Below are 16,846 nucleotides of genomic sequence, written 5' to 3' on the forward strand. Positions count from 1 at the left end.
TAAGTGAAGTCTAGACTAGTATGCATATTTAGAGTGTGCTCTTTCACAGCTTGATTCAGTCTATTAATTAAATGCATTTAGAATTATCACAAATTCAAGACATGGGGGAAGAAAATGTATATCTTTATACCACTTCATTTAGCCTAATTAATCAATTTCACAGGAAAAGTGCGGTTTTTCTCCAAAAATTACTATGATTATAAATGTGATTTTTTTTTTTTTACAGCAGCTCCATAAACAAAAAGTTTATTTAAGAGACTTGTGTTTTAGATACAAAAAATCCTGATTTTGCTCTATTTTGACAACAAAAATAATTCCAAACACAGCCACAGCACTGTTTTGAGTCTCTGAGAAACTTGACTTGTTTTGAATGAATCAAGTTTAAATTATTTGGTTCAATTGCAATGACTCACTTATTAACAGTGACTTGCTGCCACCTACTGGTGGTTTTAATTTCACAAAGTATAATTTATTATTTAAATAATTTCAACTATCAGTATTCAACATTTTGTTTAATACATCAAAAAATTATTAACGCATTTGTAATTGCAGGTTAAATGCATTCATGCCTTGCATTAGAGCGTGTATACATCTAAATTCCCCTTCAGATGCAGCTTCTGTGTTTCCTCTGCATTGCAAAGATTTGTTTTGTTGATACGGATTTCATTTGCTTGGTAATTATTCCAATTCACTGATTAAATGTAAGAATTTGACTCAAAAGATAATGGACTTTTTTTTTTTGAAAACAAATGGCTTTATAAAAGGTAAAATGTCTATAAAAATGTAATGATCTGTTTTAACTTATTTTTTGTCAATATCGCACACCCCTAAGCGGAGGTGATGTGGCATCTCTCCAAACACAAAGCAGCTACTGGAAACCTCCTCTCATTCATCCTCTCATCACATTTGCAGGCCTGAAGAAATCCAGAGTGTGTATTTGTGTGAAATTTCACCAGACGACTGTCCCTGCACTCCTGTAACCTCCCTTTCCTGACACTGGTTAAATTAAACTGCTGACATTAAGAACAGTCACATGTCCCATAGCTGGAATAAAGCTAGCGGGGCAAAAATAGCCTCCCTGGGTTGCCTTTCATATTGAGGACTAAATAAAGATGTCTCATTCCAACTGTTTCTGATTGCAGTGCGGGCTAAAATAAAAACAGAATCAGATGATCTAAAAAAGCAGGAAGACATAGCCTAATGTGCAACAAAGCACGTGCGGTGCGGTGCATGTTTTGGTGTGAAGCGGCACGTTTTGCGCTGTTGTACTTGAGGATGCACGTTTCATCATGCTTTGACTCCCTTCACACACCCTCTAAACCTTGATTTTCCCTTCAAGATTCACGTCTCGGTCCCCTATTCTCTTCAATCTCTTTCTCCACTCCTTCTTTCTCCATCTCTCTATCTCCTTCCAATCTGCTGCTGGCGAGTTGTTTCCCTGTGTTGCTCTGTGGTTGCTATGGTGAGGGCCAGCTGGTGCGTGTGTGTGCATGCATGAGTATGATTTTGTGTGTGTGTGTGGGTAAACCCGAACCTGAGGGGGTGGGGAGGAGACTCAAGGTCACACAAAAACAGTCACACACACATACAGTCACACACACACACACACACACACACACACACTGTGGCCTCTAGCCCCAAAACGTGGACTCATGCTGACATGCTCTCTGTGCTTACTGGACACAACGAGAGGTCTGTTCACCGATGCAATGTTTACACAACATATGTCTGTGTGTGTGTGTGTTTGTGAGTGAGAGAGAGAGAGTGAGAAAGAGAAAGAGGGAGAAATAGAGGTATACACATGGAGAGCACTCAGACCCAAAAGGCTGGGCAACCAGTTGTTTAAATAAGGTCAATACACATACTTTCTCGCCCTCATACACACATTCAGCATGTGTGAAAGGACTGCTACGACTCTCACCAAATACAGCCAGATATAAACACCTGTATATAGTGAGTACAACATTTCCCGTGATGTGTACCTCTCTCACCCCCTCTGTTCTCACTGTGCTGTATCCTACACTTCACTTTTCAGTCCACATCAGAAACAGCCTTAGGCTGCTGTACAACAAAATCCGCACACTCATGAGTGTATACAGACAACAGGGTTGCTCCCTAGACAAGCACATTGCGAGCAAAACTTTAACAGTAAACAAACATCTCTGATCAGCACTGAAAATCACCCACCGTGAGGTCTGAGGGTCACCAAGGTCAGCCATCTTGTTTTTCATGATAATGTTATCTGATACCATGTTGTTCAAAACAGTAAATCTAATGTTTTTTGAAAGGATTCATTGTAGGAATATTCCAGATTAAAATCTACTGATTTACTGTACCATAATTAATATTTCAACTCATTTCTCAGATGGTAAAAACAAAGTAAAATGCATGAATTTAGTGGTGGGCGATATGACTAAAATCCTATTTCATGGTATGAGAAATTTTATTTCAGGATAATGATATATCTCTAAATTTAGCTACTTTTTATTTTATGCTTTTTACTAAATGAAAAAGAAGCAAATTACAAATAAATATGAAATAAACTTAAGTTTTTCAGCTACAGTAGGCTAGGTTTATATAACACGCAGTTACAAATATTACAGAAATTGAATGAAGCATATGAATAAAACACTGCATAGTCTTCACTGTATCAATCAAACATTAACTGATTCTTATTAAAGATCCAAAAGTAATTCAGTCAAGTGCAGTGAGTAATTAACATTAAAGGAGCACCTTTTATGGAAAATCCACTTTTATATTATGTTTGGACATAAATGAGTGTTAGCAGTATGTGACCACAACCACCCTACAATAATAAAAATCCACCCACTCCTTATTTTTTAAATCCCCATTAAACCAAATCAGTCTCACTAGGCATGCCGTTTTGATTCTCTAAGCAATGTGACATCACACTGCTTAGGCCCCGCCCATGGGGGGGCTGACTGACATTTCTGCATTACTGTAGTTTCTGCCCTCAGCGAGTTGTGTTTGGTTGTACGCTGTCCTCCATTTTCTCCACGCTCAAGAAGCTGTAATGTCAACAATGTCACGTAAGCAATCTGTTCTGTGTTTGGATGTAAGACTGAACATAAGTCTTAATTTTCTCCCAACCTCTGAGCTACTGAGGACGCAGTGGATTACTTCTATTTTTCAAAGTAACTCGCCTCAAAATCTACCTAAATACATTTATGTCTACGAAAATCATTTCACTCCAGACTGCTTAGTGGATGTCATGTCGTTACAGTGCTTAGCTAACATTTTAATCATATTTGTGTGTACGTTATCAAAGTATTTCAATTGATCAGCACTAAGCTGTCCGTTCAGTATCGCTAGCAAACACATCCACCCTGCTCTGTCGAGTCGGTAACGCAGCTCGGTTCATTGAACCACGCAGATGACAGGTCAGCTTGGTGCAAGCTCTGTAACATTGTGCTGTTTCGTTCCATTTTCTGTATGTTTGACTTCCCGAACACCGGTTCGCTCACTCTCAGTCATGTTATACCCGTAACCAGAATGGAAGAAGGTGCCCCGCTTAGTGCCTGATAGGCTGATCATCCTTCCATGCTTGTAAGGGCAACGTTAGAGCCTCTTCAGCCGGTCAGGCAAGAAATGTGTAATTTTCTACAAGAGGCACGTACAGAAGGATAGTCCCAAGTCAAAATCATCATTTAGAAAAGTGCTTAGTAAACATACAGGCTTTGCATTTCTGCTTGTAACCTCTCCAGTACAGCTGCCATTAAACTCGTTTTCTCTGTGATAATTGACAGCCTGCAACAGATGCTGTCAGTACAGTTTACCCAGAATATTCCTTTACCATTTTTCTTGTAAAAACACAGGGTAATTTATTTTTCATAAAGCTGGTTTCCACCATGTGTGTTGATTCCACTGAGCCTTTTTATCTACATAAAAGCCCTGGGTGAAAGGTAAAAGAGACTTTCTCTGAGAATAAAACACACAAACAGATCCTACGGCTAATGTAAACTCCGCTGCCCTTTGTGTGTGTCTTTGTGTTTAACCAGTTCAATTGTTATCTCTAACACACACACTTACATTTAGGAAGATCTATGCCAGATGGGTTCAGAACTTCTACATCTCCTAGCAACAGGTGTGCAGATTTTGGTTAATAGTGAACCCAGAGAGCACAAGACGTGAGCGAGGTTTGTAGGGCATTACACAGCATTCCTCATAGATCTCTGAACTGTGAATTAAGCCAGTCCAAACACTAGCAGTAAACACTGTCACTTTGTTTTGCTGGTGTTTGTCTAGCTACTGTATGCTGCAATCCGCAGCCTTCTGTTATGGCAGTTTGACTTACACACCACTGATAGATACACTCGCACACGTTTCTCAATTTCACCACAAATCGCGTCTCTGATTTCTCACACAATAACTGGAGTGTTAAAGTGCCAGAAGATGTGCATGTGTGTTTCTGGTTGTAACATTAGCCCGTTCATGCCTGTAATGCAAATTTCACAACCTTCCTGTAACCTCATGACCTGTGTGAGGTCCACCATCCACAAAACTGGCCTATACGTTACTCAACACATAGATGTGCAATGTCTAATAGTCTAAGACAAATGCACAAAGGATGGGGTGGATAGGATATAAAGAAGGAGTCCCAACTAGTAGGCTATATTGCACGTGAGGATGCTGCAGGTGGTGGATCATTAATAGCCTTTTCTCACAGCAGCTGGAATAATTAAATTTATTTTGATGGTGGATTGTAATCCAGAAAGTTCCATACAACATTAGGGCTGTCGCGATACGTCGATTTTAGTTGACTAGTCGATTTTTAAAAATCGTCGACTTCATTTAGCTCGTGTCGACTAACCGGCAAAATACCGGAAGTGGTGCATTTCACGGACGAGAATCCATAAAACACATTTTAGACTATTTTCCAAGGCTACATGATATATTAAACCCATTTAAAAATCATAATTAAGCATAATTGCGAATTCACAAAAGCTATGATTTAATTAAATAATTATATGCAATGCAGTTCACACAGTATATGCGCTTTAATTATTTACATACGTGTAGGTTAAGTTCTCACAGCGGCTCCACAGAAACTTATCATTTACATGTGTGGAGCGTCTCAAACTCCGTCTCTGCATGTTGTTGTGAGTTTGTGTTTATTATAAAGTTCATCTGGGAACGCAACGTGCGCCATTTCATCAGATTTGTAAGGTAAATCATTTATAAATCTACACAAACACAGGAGAATACATTGAGATTTCAAAATAAAAGCTCAAACCCTCACTCTGAGTTTAGACGGTTTGATGTCCACATATCCATGTAATTACAGCAGCTATAGCATTTCTGTCCTAAAGAAATGGACAAATATTAAAGATTAAGTGTACGTTTGAATTAAATGGTGCTTGGTCAATATTAAACAGTAATGTGTAAAAATAATCGTCAGGCTGTCAGCGCCCCTGCAGGCCTTTGTTGTAATGTATAATCTACATTAGCTCTTGTTTATAATAGATTATGTATTTTAACGGTTTTGTTCAATAAAACCAAAAAAATCTTTAAGATAGAGTTTTAATTTGTCCATTTATGAGCCAACCATAATGTAATAGGAAGAATGACACCTTGATTGTCCGCCACGGTTGCCTCTATCAGCCTGTAGGCTCAGTTGTGTCTGGAGGAGTCGGGTCCGAATTGGCGCGAAAATTCACAAAATGTGACGTCATGCGCGTTCTCGTCTACAGCGGCAATCGCTAGCGGAAGTGTTTGAAATGGACTCTGCAGACGGAAAGAAGCGACCAGCCTCCAGCACAACCCAGACACCCACGGAAACTCCTCGTAAGCTTAAAAAAAAAAAAAAAAAAAGAAGCAGTTGCAGTTCCTCTAACGGCCACTGGTGTCAGTAGCTGTTAGAAATTTCAGAACTTATGCAGTGCTCCTTTAAGTCATTTTAAAAGCTATTGTTCACTTAGATCCATTTTTATTACAAAAACAAAACAAAACAAACCAAAAAAAAATTATAGGGCCCTATGAAATCGGTTTTATTTCCAAATTCAGTTTTTTTAATTTTATTAATCAAAAAGCCTAATTAATTGAGTTTTACAGTTTTATCTTTACCAAATTCTGTTTTCCAATATTTTCTGGATTCCATTTTAATTGTTCTATTAAATTTTAATAATAAACAGCATCTCCAATTAATTGATTTTATATTAAAAAAAAGTATTTATTCAGAAATACTGCACATTTACATTTTTCACCTAAATAAATTTGGGTAAATAATATTTCTGGTAAATACTCCTTTAAAAAGTGTTTTTTGATGATAATTGTATTATTAGTAGACTACAACACGTGGAGATGTTGTCATTACACTATAATACTGAACTTTGATTTCAGTGATTTGGACTATGAGATAGACGCTTGCTTCTTGCTCTCTCTGTTGCACTTCACTTTTGCTTTAAAAAAAGGATTTCATAGAAATTTGGATTTCATTTCGTTTAATAAAATATTCTTAAAACTGTTGATTTCTTTTTTTTGCGGGAAATTAGTCGATAGATTAATCGAAATAAAAATAGGTTTTAGTGGCAGCCCTATACAACAATCATCAGTGACAACTTGAGATTCATCCATAGTCACCAGTAGTCTACACATAATGCTAACACACACTAAATACATGTAGTCACACAATGCTGATGCTGTTAAAGGGGTGGTTACTGGGGTTTTATTCTAGGCTTGATTGTGTTTATGCAATGTAGTCTAACATGTTTTAATGCTTCGTTTAAAAAAGAAAAAAAAAGTATTATTTTTCATATAATTTAACTTTATTCTACACCGCTCTGTCCCTTCTCCTATAAACGCGCTGATGATTTCCTGTTTTTGCGTCATCAATATTGCTTATCAATTTGAGCCCGAATGAGACCCAGAGAATATTAGTGAAGAAGATTGCCTGTGTTTTTTTTGTTTGTTGTAGTCTCATACTTTTAGATACTCTGTTATCTGTAAAAGCTACTGCTTACGTTAGCTTTTAATATACGGTTTTATCCTGATTAAAGCTGTAATACAGCAGAATACATGACTGTGTTGTAGCATTTTTGTCAAGTAATTGTTTACTTTGTAACAGTAAGAAGTGTTTGCCAGCAAGTATTGCTTGCTACCACAGCAACCATGTGCGTGGTCGTGTTTAACACTTCTTGTAGATGTGTGAAAGATATCTGAAGATGATAATTCCGTAAATAACTGCAACTGCAGATTTCAAACAGAGATGGCGACAAAAAGGCAAAACTTACAGACTGCGGCTTTAATTTTTCACCTAACTTTATTTCCACTTTATTTCAATGAATGATTTTTTTAAAATAATTTTGTAAGCAATAACACTCACATGACCTTATAAGTATAATACTCACTTATAACCCAGTTTTTAAAAAAAATCAGGTATAAATTGATATTCTGATTCCATTTGATGTTTACATGGTTTCTCAGTTAAAGGCATATGCAATAGCATTGATAACAGATTAATAAGAATATTTTGTGTAGCATATTTTGTGTAGCTCTTATTAGCTACTAGTGGCTGTTTGTTTGCCCATTATTAACATTTACCTTCTTTTCGGTCCATTAGTCAACAAATGCTAGGTAAACACAGCAAGTGTAATGAGGCCAGGAGCATGGAGGTGCACCTTTAATTTAATTGTTTCACAGTTCACTCAGAGATTATCATTTTAAGTTCATTTCAATGAAACCTGATTCACACACTATTACATCTCTTATATTCTAATATTCGTATTGATTTAATAGACAGGTTTTTTTAAGGTACTACCCTCCTATGCCTTCTCTGCCAAATGTCCTGGTGTATACATAAAAACACACATACAGCGTCTGTGCTAGTTTACATACAGGTGTAGGGGTCTGTCCTCCTGGCTAATTGGCAACATAAGTGCTGCTGAAGGCAATATGGCTCAGTGAGTCTGTTCACTATCTCTAAGATCCAGTCACCGCAGAGAGGCTCACTCCCAAGACAGATGGAATCTGCGGTGTCACCTGCTGACGTCACAACAACAGATACTCCGCAGTAGCAGCCTAAGACTCCAGCAGCGCATGCCCCAGAAAGCATCATGGGAAACGTTATTGTAAACAGCTGCTAGCTGAAAGGTCTGAAGTTATGGGAGATTTTCCATGTGCAGATTTTCCCAAATGGAACCAGGGGGTTTCAAAACCACAATAAAAAGTATTTAAAAGGTCAAAATGAACAACAACCAAAGAAAAATGAAAAAATACAATAGTCACACTTTACAACAAAGTTTAATTAGTTAACATAAATGTACGGAAGTTCTAAGCGGCCATGCATTATTATAATTTTTCTGTCTTGTTTTCTCGTGATCACGACTTAATTTTCTCGTGATCTCGACATAACGAAAGTTGTTTTGTCGTTATCACGACTTAATTTTCTCGTGATCTCGACATAACGAAAGTTGTTTTGTCGTTATCACGACTTAATTTTCTCGTGATCTCGACATAACGAAAGTTGTTTTGTCGTTATCACGACTTAATTTTCTCGTGATCTCGACATAACGAAAGTTGTTTTGTCGTTATCACGACTTAATTTTCTCGTGATCTCGACATAACGAAAGTTGTTTTGTTGTTATCTCGACTTAATTTTATCTGTGTATTCGGCATGAGAAAATGCTATAGAAGCAGCATCATCGCAGCATCATGGATGATCGGATTCGCTTTTACTTTGATTAGGGACTCACTCAAATTGAAATAATAAAAAAAAAAATATGGTATAAGTACCATCCCAAATATTGAAGGTGTTGTGTGTGTGACCGACTACATTGATCCATGATAGAATACTTGTCATGCATATTCATACTCGGCCATTTTAGCTCTGTGTCTGTCAGTGATTGACAACTTACACATAAGTGTTGGACACTTGAGAAGGAGGCTGTCGGGTCTGCAACTGCGACCCTGATTTTCTCACGGTAGCTACAATTACGTCGTGAGAAAACGGTTTTTATGTTGAGATCAACAACTTTCGTTATGTCCAGATAACCACAAAACAAAGTCGTGGTTAAACGTGGTTAAAAGTCGTGATAACGACAAAAAAACTTTCGTTATGTCGAGATCACGAGAAAATTAAGTCGTGATAACGACAAAACAACTTTCGTTATGTCCTGATCACGAGAAAATTAAGTCGTGATCACGAGAAAACAAGACAGAAAAAATATAATAATGCATGGCCGCTTAGAACTTCCGTATAAATGAATGCATTAGGTATCATTTTAATGCAGTGTTTAAAAAACAAAGGTTAATATTCATTCATATGCAGTTTCTGAGTTAATTAATTAATGACTTTTAATAACTTGTGTTGTATAATAAAAAATGTATTAGTACTAAAAGATAGAAAAATTTGTACTATAAATGCTGTTAATGCATTAATTAATTCTAATTCATTCAATTCTGATATTAACTACCATTTTTACTACTTAATCACAAAGATTTACTTAAACTGCCCAGAAACTACATTACACAGAGCATATTGAAAAAAATACAAGTTGTACACTTGTGCTAAACCACCTTAAAAACAAGCGTAATCATAACTGGGAACAAAACATAATTCGATTCTGACTGATGGTGTGGTATAGTTAAATAAACCCATGATTCATAAATGGGTTAAAGAAGTTAACCAAAGACAGCACTATTTAGTGGGCACATAAACACACACGTGAATTTTGCCTATTCATTTAATTCTCCTCTTGTGGATATATGGAAAAAAAAAGTTTAGCCAGGTTTTCTAGCACAGTATCCCCTGTGGGTGGACCAGTGTCTACCACTGAATAGGCTTCATTAATGTGAGGTAATTATGCATCCTCAGTCGTAGTGTGAGGGGAAGCAGGGCTACGATGTTAAAGAGTTAGTCATTAATACTCTGTAATAGTAAGAAAGGCACGCTCGCTCGCTCGCACAACACTGATTCTCATGTATATATGGGTGGTTGATGATTAAGCATGAGAGGTTGGGAGACAAATCTCAGCAAACAAGACAAAATAGGACAACTGAATTGTTTGTATTTTAACTAACTTTTGTTACAGTTTTCCAGGCTCAATTATGAATGCACATTTCTTCTCTAAAAATGCAGAAGGAACATATCGTTTCTAAAGGAAAGATCTGCATACAAATTGCCAGTCATTAGTCTACTGAAATCAAGCTTTTGATTAAGTATATCAATTAGGAAATGTTGTTCATATGTTGAAACATATCTTGAAATCTTGAATATTTTCAAATAATTTTGACAAACCAACTATAATTAAAATGAGTTATTCCCAACTTAAAAGGCGTTTAATTTTTTTACAGACATACATAACTTCCATATGATGATTATTTTGAAAACCACTACTTCAAATTAAAAATTAATAATAAAATCTCTAATTATCATGAAATTATTATTTCATATGGTTTATAATGTCACCAGCAAACATCCAGCACATATGGAAGCATTTCATTTCATGGCACAAAAAGAAGAAAAAAAAAAAAGAAGAAAAAAAAAAAGGAAAAGGTTTCTTTTATGAACACGTCACACATTATGACCTTCACTACAATAATACCATCTTATGGAAAAAGTGACGTGACAAAACTTCATCAGATGTCCTTCTAAGATGTTATCTGCTCTTCCTGACATCTTTGACTTCTTCGCCACAGATGTGTCCAAGTAATTGTTCATACAAACTTTTAAATAAGAACATATCCTTGATCATAATAAGACTTTAGATGTTCAGCCCTTGACAAATGTTTGAGCACTGATTGAATTTCAAGTATATTCAATTAAAGCATCAATAACATCATGAAGCAAGACAAAGTAGTACTTCAAAGCACTTTGATTCATAATTTACTAATTTATTACCCATTTCTATCTTCAGTATGAAACCTTGGGCACATATAAATCTATGCCATATCAACCACCTATGCACACAAACTCACTCCATACAGATATACTACCCAAATATTGTGTCATTTTCTTTTGTATTTGAGGTCGATAAATTAATTGTATCATAGTTCAGAAAAAGTGCAAAGAAACATAAAAATGGCTCCAAGTGACCAAAAAGAATTGGAACAAAGGGCATTGTAGAGGCAGTCCTGCAGTATAAAAGAGATGAGATGTCTGATAATGAAAGACGATCATGCAGGTAACTTAATGAAGGTTATAACAAGGGATGACTGCCAATTAATGGCCCACAAGACACAAGACTGAGGTGTGATGTGGCAGAAATGCAGGCCTGTAATTGTGGTTGTTTAATGGACCATTCAAAGCCAGAGGTTATGATTCAGGGTAAAGGCCTTCTTCTCTTCCTCACACGTTCAATGATCTCGGTTCCCGAGTTGTGTGTGTGCCTCATTACGGCCGCCACAAAAGAGGCCACTGCCTCCAAGACCATAAAATATTTACCAACAAGCTCTCTCTCTTAGTCTCTCTAGGAGAGCTAGCCTCAGGACAGTGCCAGGAAAGTTTACCTATCCGATCATGATACAGCAGGATACTAATTGGGCTTCATTTTACATAAATGATGCCATCACCTCTGCTGAAGCATGCTCCCATGATCCCTCCGGTAAGCCCCTAATATAAGAAGCACAGAGCAGTCAGTAGAAGATAAAGTCCTTAATCAGACTGCTACATGGTTTGCTTAGATCTAGCTGACACCAAAACACTCGCTCACTAGCTGTTACCCAGTAAAAGGAATTTTATGACCATTAATGAGGTTACTAGGCCACACAGCAGACGCTTTCTGTGTGGTCTCGCTTCTCAAGTTCTGCTTCCTGTGAGGGAACGGATGGCATCATGCTCTGTTCCCACTTTTGTGGCCTGCGTAATGAGTACTTAGAAATCAAGGCCACAAGACTACGATGATCCAAAACCAAGCTTGACCTCTCGTACAGTCAGCCAAATGAGTGGTGGGAAAACAAATGTATTCGGGCCGGGAAAGATCATCAGTAATCATAAGTAAAGGTCCTATTGTGGAGACTCACCTTGACGATAGGGTGTCCCCCAGATGTGGCTTTGATGGCCCCTCGGCTGCCTTCGGTCTCGTAATGAGCTCTGTGATGAGCTTTGGGGTGAACCTCGATCTTTAGCTCGTACTGCCCGTACTGATTCGGCAACGGCCAGTCCAGGGGAGGCAGGGATGATGCCCTACACACAGATCAAGAGCAACACGAACAGAGCAGTTACACAACGCAAAGTGTTCAGGTAGTAGATTGACTATAATAATGAAAACAAAGTATAAAACAAGATGTTCATGTCAGTGAGCAGCTATGCAACAGTTCAGGATGCATAGATTTTGTGTTAGAATCTGAACAAACATCTTTTGTTTACTCAAGTCTCAGTGCTGCTGCCAGAGATGGTTCCCATTTCCCATGAAACAGTACTATGCAAGACAATGTGGTTCGGGATTTGTACATATTAGGGCTGCCCCCTAATAGTCGACTTGAAGAAGCTTAGTCGACCAAAATTTTATAAGTCGCAGAAAAAAAAAAAAAAAAAATTTATGCAAAAAAAACAAATTAATTCAACAATTCGACTCCTCTGGTTCAGCGTAGCGCCATTTTGGTGAATCCCCGCTGGACGCAAAGTGCGTACACTCTTCTGTGTGAGCATTTGCACCCAGCAGGGATTCACCAAAATAGTGCTACGCTGAACCAGAGGAGACGAATTGTTGAATAAATTTGTTATTTTTGTTTTTTCCATACAAAAAGTGTTCTCGTAGCTTCATAACATTACGGTTGAACCACTGATGGCAGATGGACTACTCTGATGACGTCTGTCATACTTTTCTGGACCAAGACAGCCACAAGCCTCACCGTTTTCATCCAAAATATCTTAAATTGTGTTCTGAAGAAGAACGACGCTTTTACAGGTTTGGAACGACACGGGGGTAAGTGATTAATGACAAAATGTTCAATTTGGGGTGGAGTAACACTTTAAAGTACATTGGGCAGGACATACAAACACTCGCCTATCATTCACCGACCTCAAATATGGCTTATCATCTGAAATATGCAAGTAGCAGCCACTGTACATGGCCGCTCAGTCTAATGTTAACCTGTGTGCTGTTCAAGTGTTTGTGTGGAGTGTGGAAGCTGAACAGTAGCGTGCTCACTTGCTCTTAAAATACTCCCTCATTTTTGGTCATACAGACACGAGTCATATCTTTCTAATCTGTAAAGACTCTGTTTAATTGTGTGCACTCATAATAACAACAAAACATTGAGCTTTTGTAAAATAATGAAAACAAACAGGATGCGCTTTGTGCCGTCTCGGTCTGTGAACTTGAGTGCGAAACTCTGAAACTATATGCTTACCGACATAAAAAAAATTGAGAGAGAGAGAGAGAAAGGGTGAAATGTCTACTTTCAAATAAACTTTATCAAATGGAAAACAAATATTCTCAGATTATGTATAAAACATGCATGCAGGCACATCCACTACTGCGGAGATAACAAGTCAGTGTCTCTTAAACAGAGAACAAAGAAAGCAGTAGTTTATCAATAAATTATTAAAATGTTAATGCAGCCTCCTTACTGTTGTTTCCTGCCCCTTATTGTGATTTAAATGGTTTATTAATAAACGACTAACGCTTCAAATGAATGACTACTAGTCATCACCAGAAAAATCCTTAGTCGAGGGCAGCCCTAATACTGTGAGGGCAGGTTAAAGGCTAACATAGTCAGTAACGTAGTAGGATGTGTCAACTTTTAGATGCAGAGCAGTTCAGTGAGAACTCTTTACAAGGTAGTTCACCCAAAAATTATAATTCTGCCACCCTTCTTATTTGTTCAAAACGTATATTACTCTTATTTGACTTACTTCTCTTGAAAACAAAGCAGATATTTTGAATATGGTGGTAAACAAACCACTTTTGGTTACCAATGACTTCTGTTGCATGTACAAAAAAAGCATTAAGACTAGGGCTGTCAAATGATTAATCGCTATTAAAATTGCATCCAAAATAAAAGTTTGTTTAATTGCCATTAATTGTTTGACAGCACTAATTTAGACATTTCTTAAAATATCTTCATTAATGTTCCACAGAAAAAAAAAGTCTTCACATCAACATGAGAGTAAGTAAATGATGACCAAGTTCTAATTTTCTGGATGAATTATGCATTTAAAAATGTGCAAAACTTATGACTAGTGAAACAAATCAGTGATCAGTGAATGCTTCTTTTTTGTCTTAGTCTAGCTCTTTACCACATCTTCTCCATCCTCTCTCTTTCCCAATCACCCCTCACTCCTCATGCTGTCATGGTAACGTGAGATGGTTCGTCAGGAGAAACGCGAGAAGGCTGAATGTGTGTGACGGTAGTGGCCTAACAATAGTGAACTAGTGGCCTGTGGACATCAAACGGCTTTACTTAGTGAAAATGAACACTTACCTTATACATACACAACTCTTGTACACAAAAATGAACACCAATTTAAGTTTTAAATCAACACCGCTATTCAAGAATGTCTTCACACTACTCTGCATCTACACTACTATTCATAATTTTGGAAATAGTACTTTTTTTTATAATTAATGATTTTATTCAGCAAGGTTGCATTAAATTAATCAAAAACTATATTTATATTTCAAAAAATGCTATTTTGTCTAATTTTCTATTCATCAAAGAATCCTGAAAAAGTATCAGTTTCCAAAAAAAATATTAAACAGCATAGCTGTTTTCAACATCGATAATAATTTGAAATGTTTCCTGAGCCCCAAATCAGCATTTAAGAATGATAAAATAAACGAACCCCATTATATAAAAGAACTATGATATGAATGTGAGCTGTGTTTAATTTGCATATGACAAAATCCAGTTAGCTTATTTCCAAAATGTTAACATATTCTGGCAGCTCTGACAGGATGGACCAGCTGTCAATCTGGGCCGACCAGTGACAGCCTGACCCTTACAAGAAAGGCATATGAATATTTTTATGGAACATAACAGCCAAAAGCTAAAGTAAAAACATCATGTACATTTGATACCTTGACCGGTCCTAAGAGCAAGCAGGTGTGTGTCTTCATCTGAAAGTGTGTTATGTTTAGCCGGCTGTCCTAAACTAGACCCGCTATAGACTCAAGCTTAATACTGTGCCAACTTCCCCCACCCCGCCATAGCAAACCCATCTGTTAAACCAGACAAGCTTCTAGATCTTCTATTGCTGTTGATTGATGGAGCAGTCAGCACACACACACTCACTCACTCACAAACAGGTCCGATGGCAGACCGCAGAGCTGTGAGCTCATATAACAGGGATCAGGTATCATGTCTCTGTTGTATGAAGGTACAGCCGTTTTGCTGAAAGTTTCTTGACATGTTTGTGAGGAGGAGAGTAAGTTGTGTTACTATGTGCTTATTTCTCATCAGACTTTGGAATCAAGTGCGTTTACTATACATTGTGAATTATTTATGAAGGGGCCTGACTGAGTAAAAAACTGTGTTGTGTTGGTGCGGTCAATAACAGAATCATTGTGGGTATGAAAACGTTTGCGACCCACATGCCACACGCTCTCTTTACTGATTTATGGTGACAGAGGCCAACACATATAGGCCGTCTTCTTCTGACTAGCATGCACACACACACACACACAGTCATTATCCGATGCTCTGATATGGATAGCGGGGACACATTTAACTCTTTCTGTTCTTCAGTTCACTCAACTGGCTTATCATGCTACTCTAAATGTATACTGGATCTGTTCTAAAAGTAGTGAGCTAACTACCAGTACTGTAGGGGATTACTGAAATAAAGGCTTGCCATTATTTAATGATTCACATATATTCTTCACATTTATAGGAATAGTTCACACAACAGTGAAAATTGTGTCATGATTTGCTCATCCATATGTCATTCTCACCCTTATTTTCAACTGACATTCGTCTGTGAATGAAGTCTTGGAAAAATATTGTTATGACCATGCAATCAAAGACAACGCCAGTAATCAAAATGGTTTCAATATTCTTCAAAATATCTAATTTCGTTCCACAGCTGAATGAAAGTCATAATTGGATGGTAAATAAATGATCACACTCACAGAATTTTCATTTTTTGGTGAGCTATCATTTAAGACAACCTCAGAATACTTTGGAATGGGTTAAGTAAAAAAACAAAAACAAAATCCAAAATGGATAAATAACAGACTATAGACATTTTTTTATTTCAGAAATATGTAGCTCTATTTCAATAGTAAACAATTGTATGTGTCCTAGGTATTTTTTGTGCTAATAATATTGCATATTATGTTAGCTTAGCAACATGCTTAATTACCTGAACACAAGGATGTAGAATATATTGGTACTATTTTAATTAGTGATAGATTAAATAACTTTTTGTGATTAATATCTGCTGTTTATTGTGTTAAAAATACTTAATTATCTGCATTTTTACTTCCTGAAGATATTGTTTCTATATATACACATTCTATATATTGTTTCCACATTAATTCAAGAGATTCAGTGTGAAAATCTATCCAAATTAAATTTTAGGTTAGGTGTGATTAATCGATACTGTTTAATTTACTGTGCATGCTCCTTTTCCATATTTTTGGATTTAGTTTTCACTCCTAATCACTCGCTTAGTTAACACTTTAAAATAATTTTAATTTAATAACAATCATTAGCAAACCTCAAATGATTATCCATATTTCAGTCTTTACAGTAAAATGCTGTGATGCTAAAATTCACTTGTTGATTTTAGTTTTTAGTGTTTTATTTATTTGGACAAAAATATAGGATTTTAACATCTCCCATTTATTGCTTATTGGCCATAAAAATAAAATAATTTGAAAGTTGAGTCTCTTGTGCTTTAAGAAGTGCTATTTTTGTGCTGCATGTGAGAGACCATCAAAAA

At 36.8% G+C, this 16,846-nt stretch overlaps 1 protein-coding gene across 1 annotated transcript in view; it reads right to left on the reverse strand.

Moving 5' to 3' along the window:
- Nucleotides 1-16,846, reverse strand: part of LOC306877944 (nuclear factor of activated T-cells, cytoplasmic 3-like) — a 77,488-nt gene that overhangs the window by 36,702 nt on the left and 23,940 nt on the right. The window contains exon 3 of the mRNA XM_079430000.1: nt 11,980-12,142. Coding sequence (XP_079286126.1) covers nt 11,980-12,142 — 163 coding nt within the window. The remainder of the gene's footprint in view (nt 1-11,979; nt 12,143-16,846) is intronic.

The sequence above is a fragment of the Barbus barbus genome (genome assembly GCF_936440315.1).
Source record: "Barbus barbus genome assembly, chromosome: 2".
In the NCBI taxonomy this organism is placed as follows: domain Eukaryota; kingdom Metazoa; phylum Chordata; class Actinopteri; order Cypriniformes; family Cyprinidae; genus Barbus; species Barbus barbus.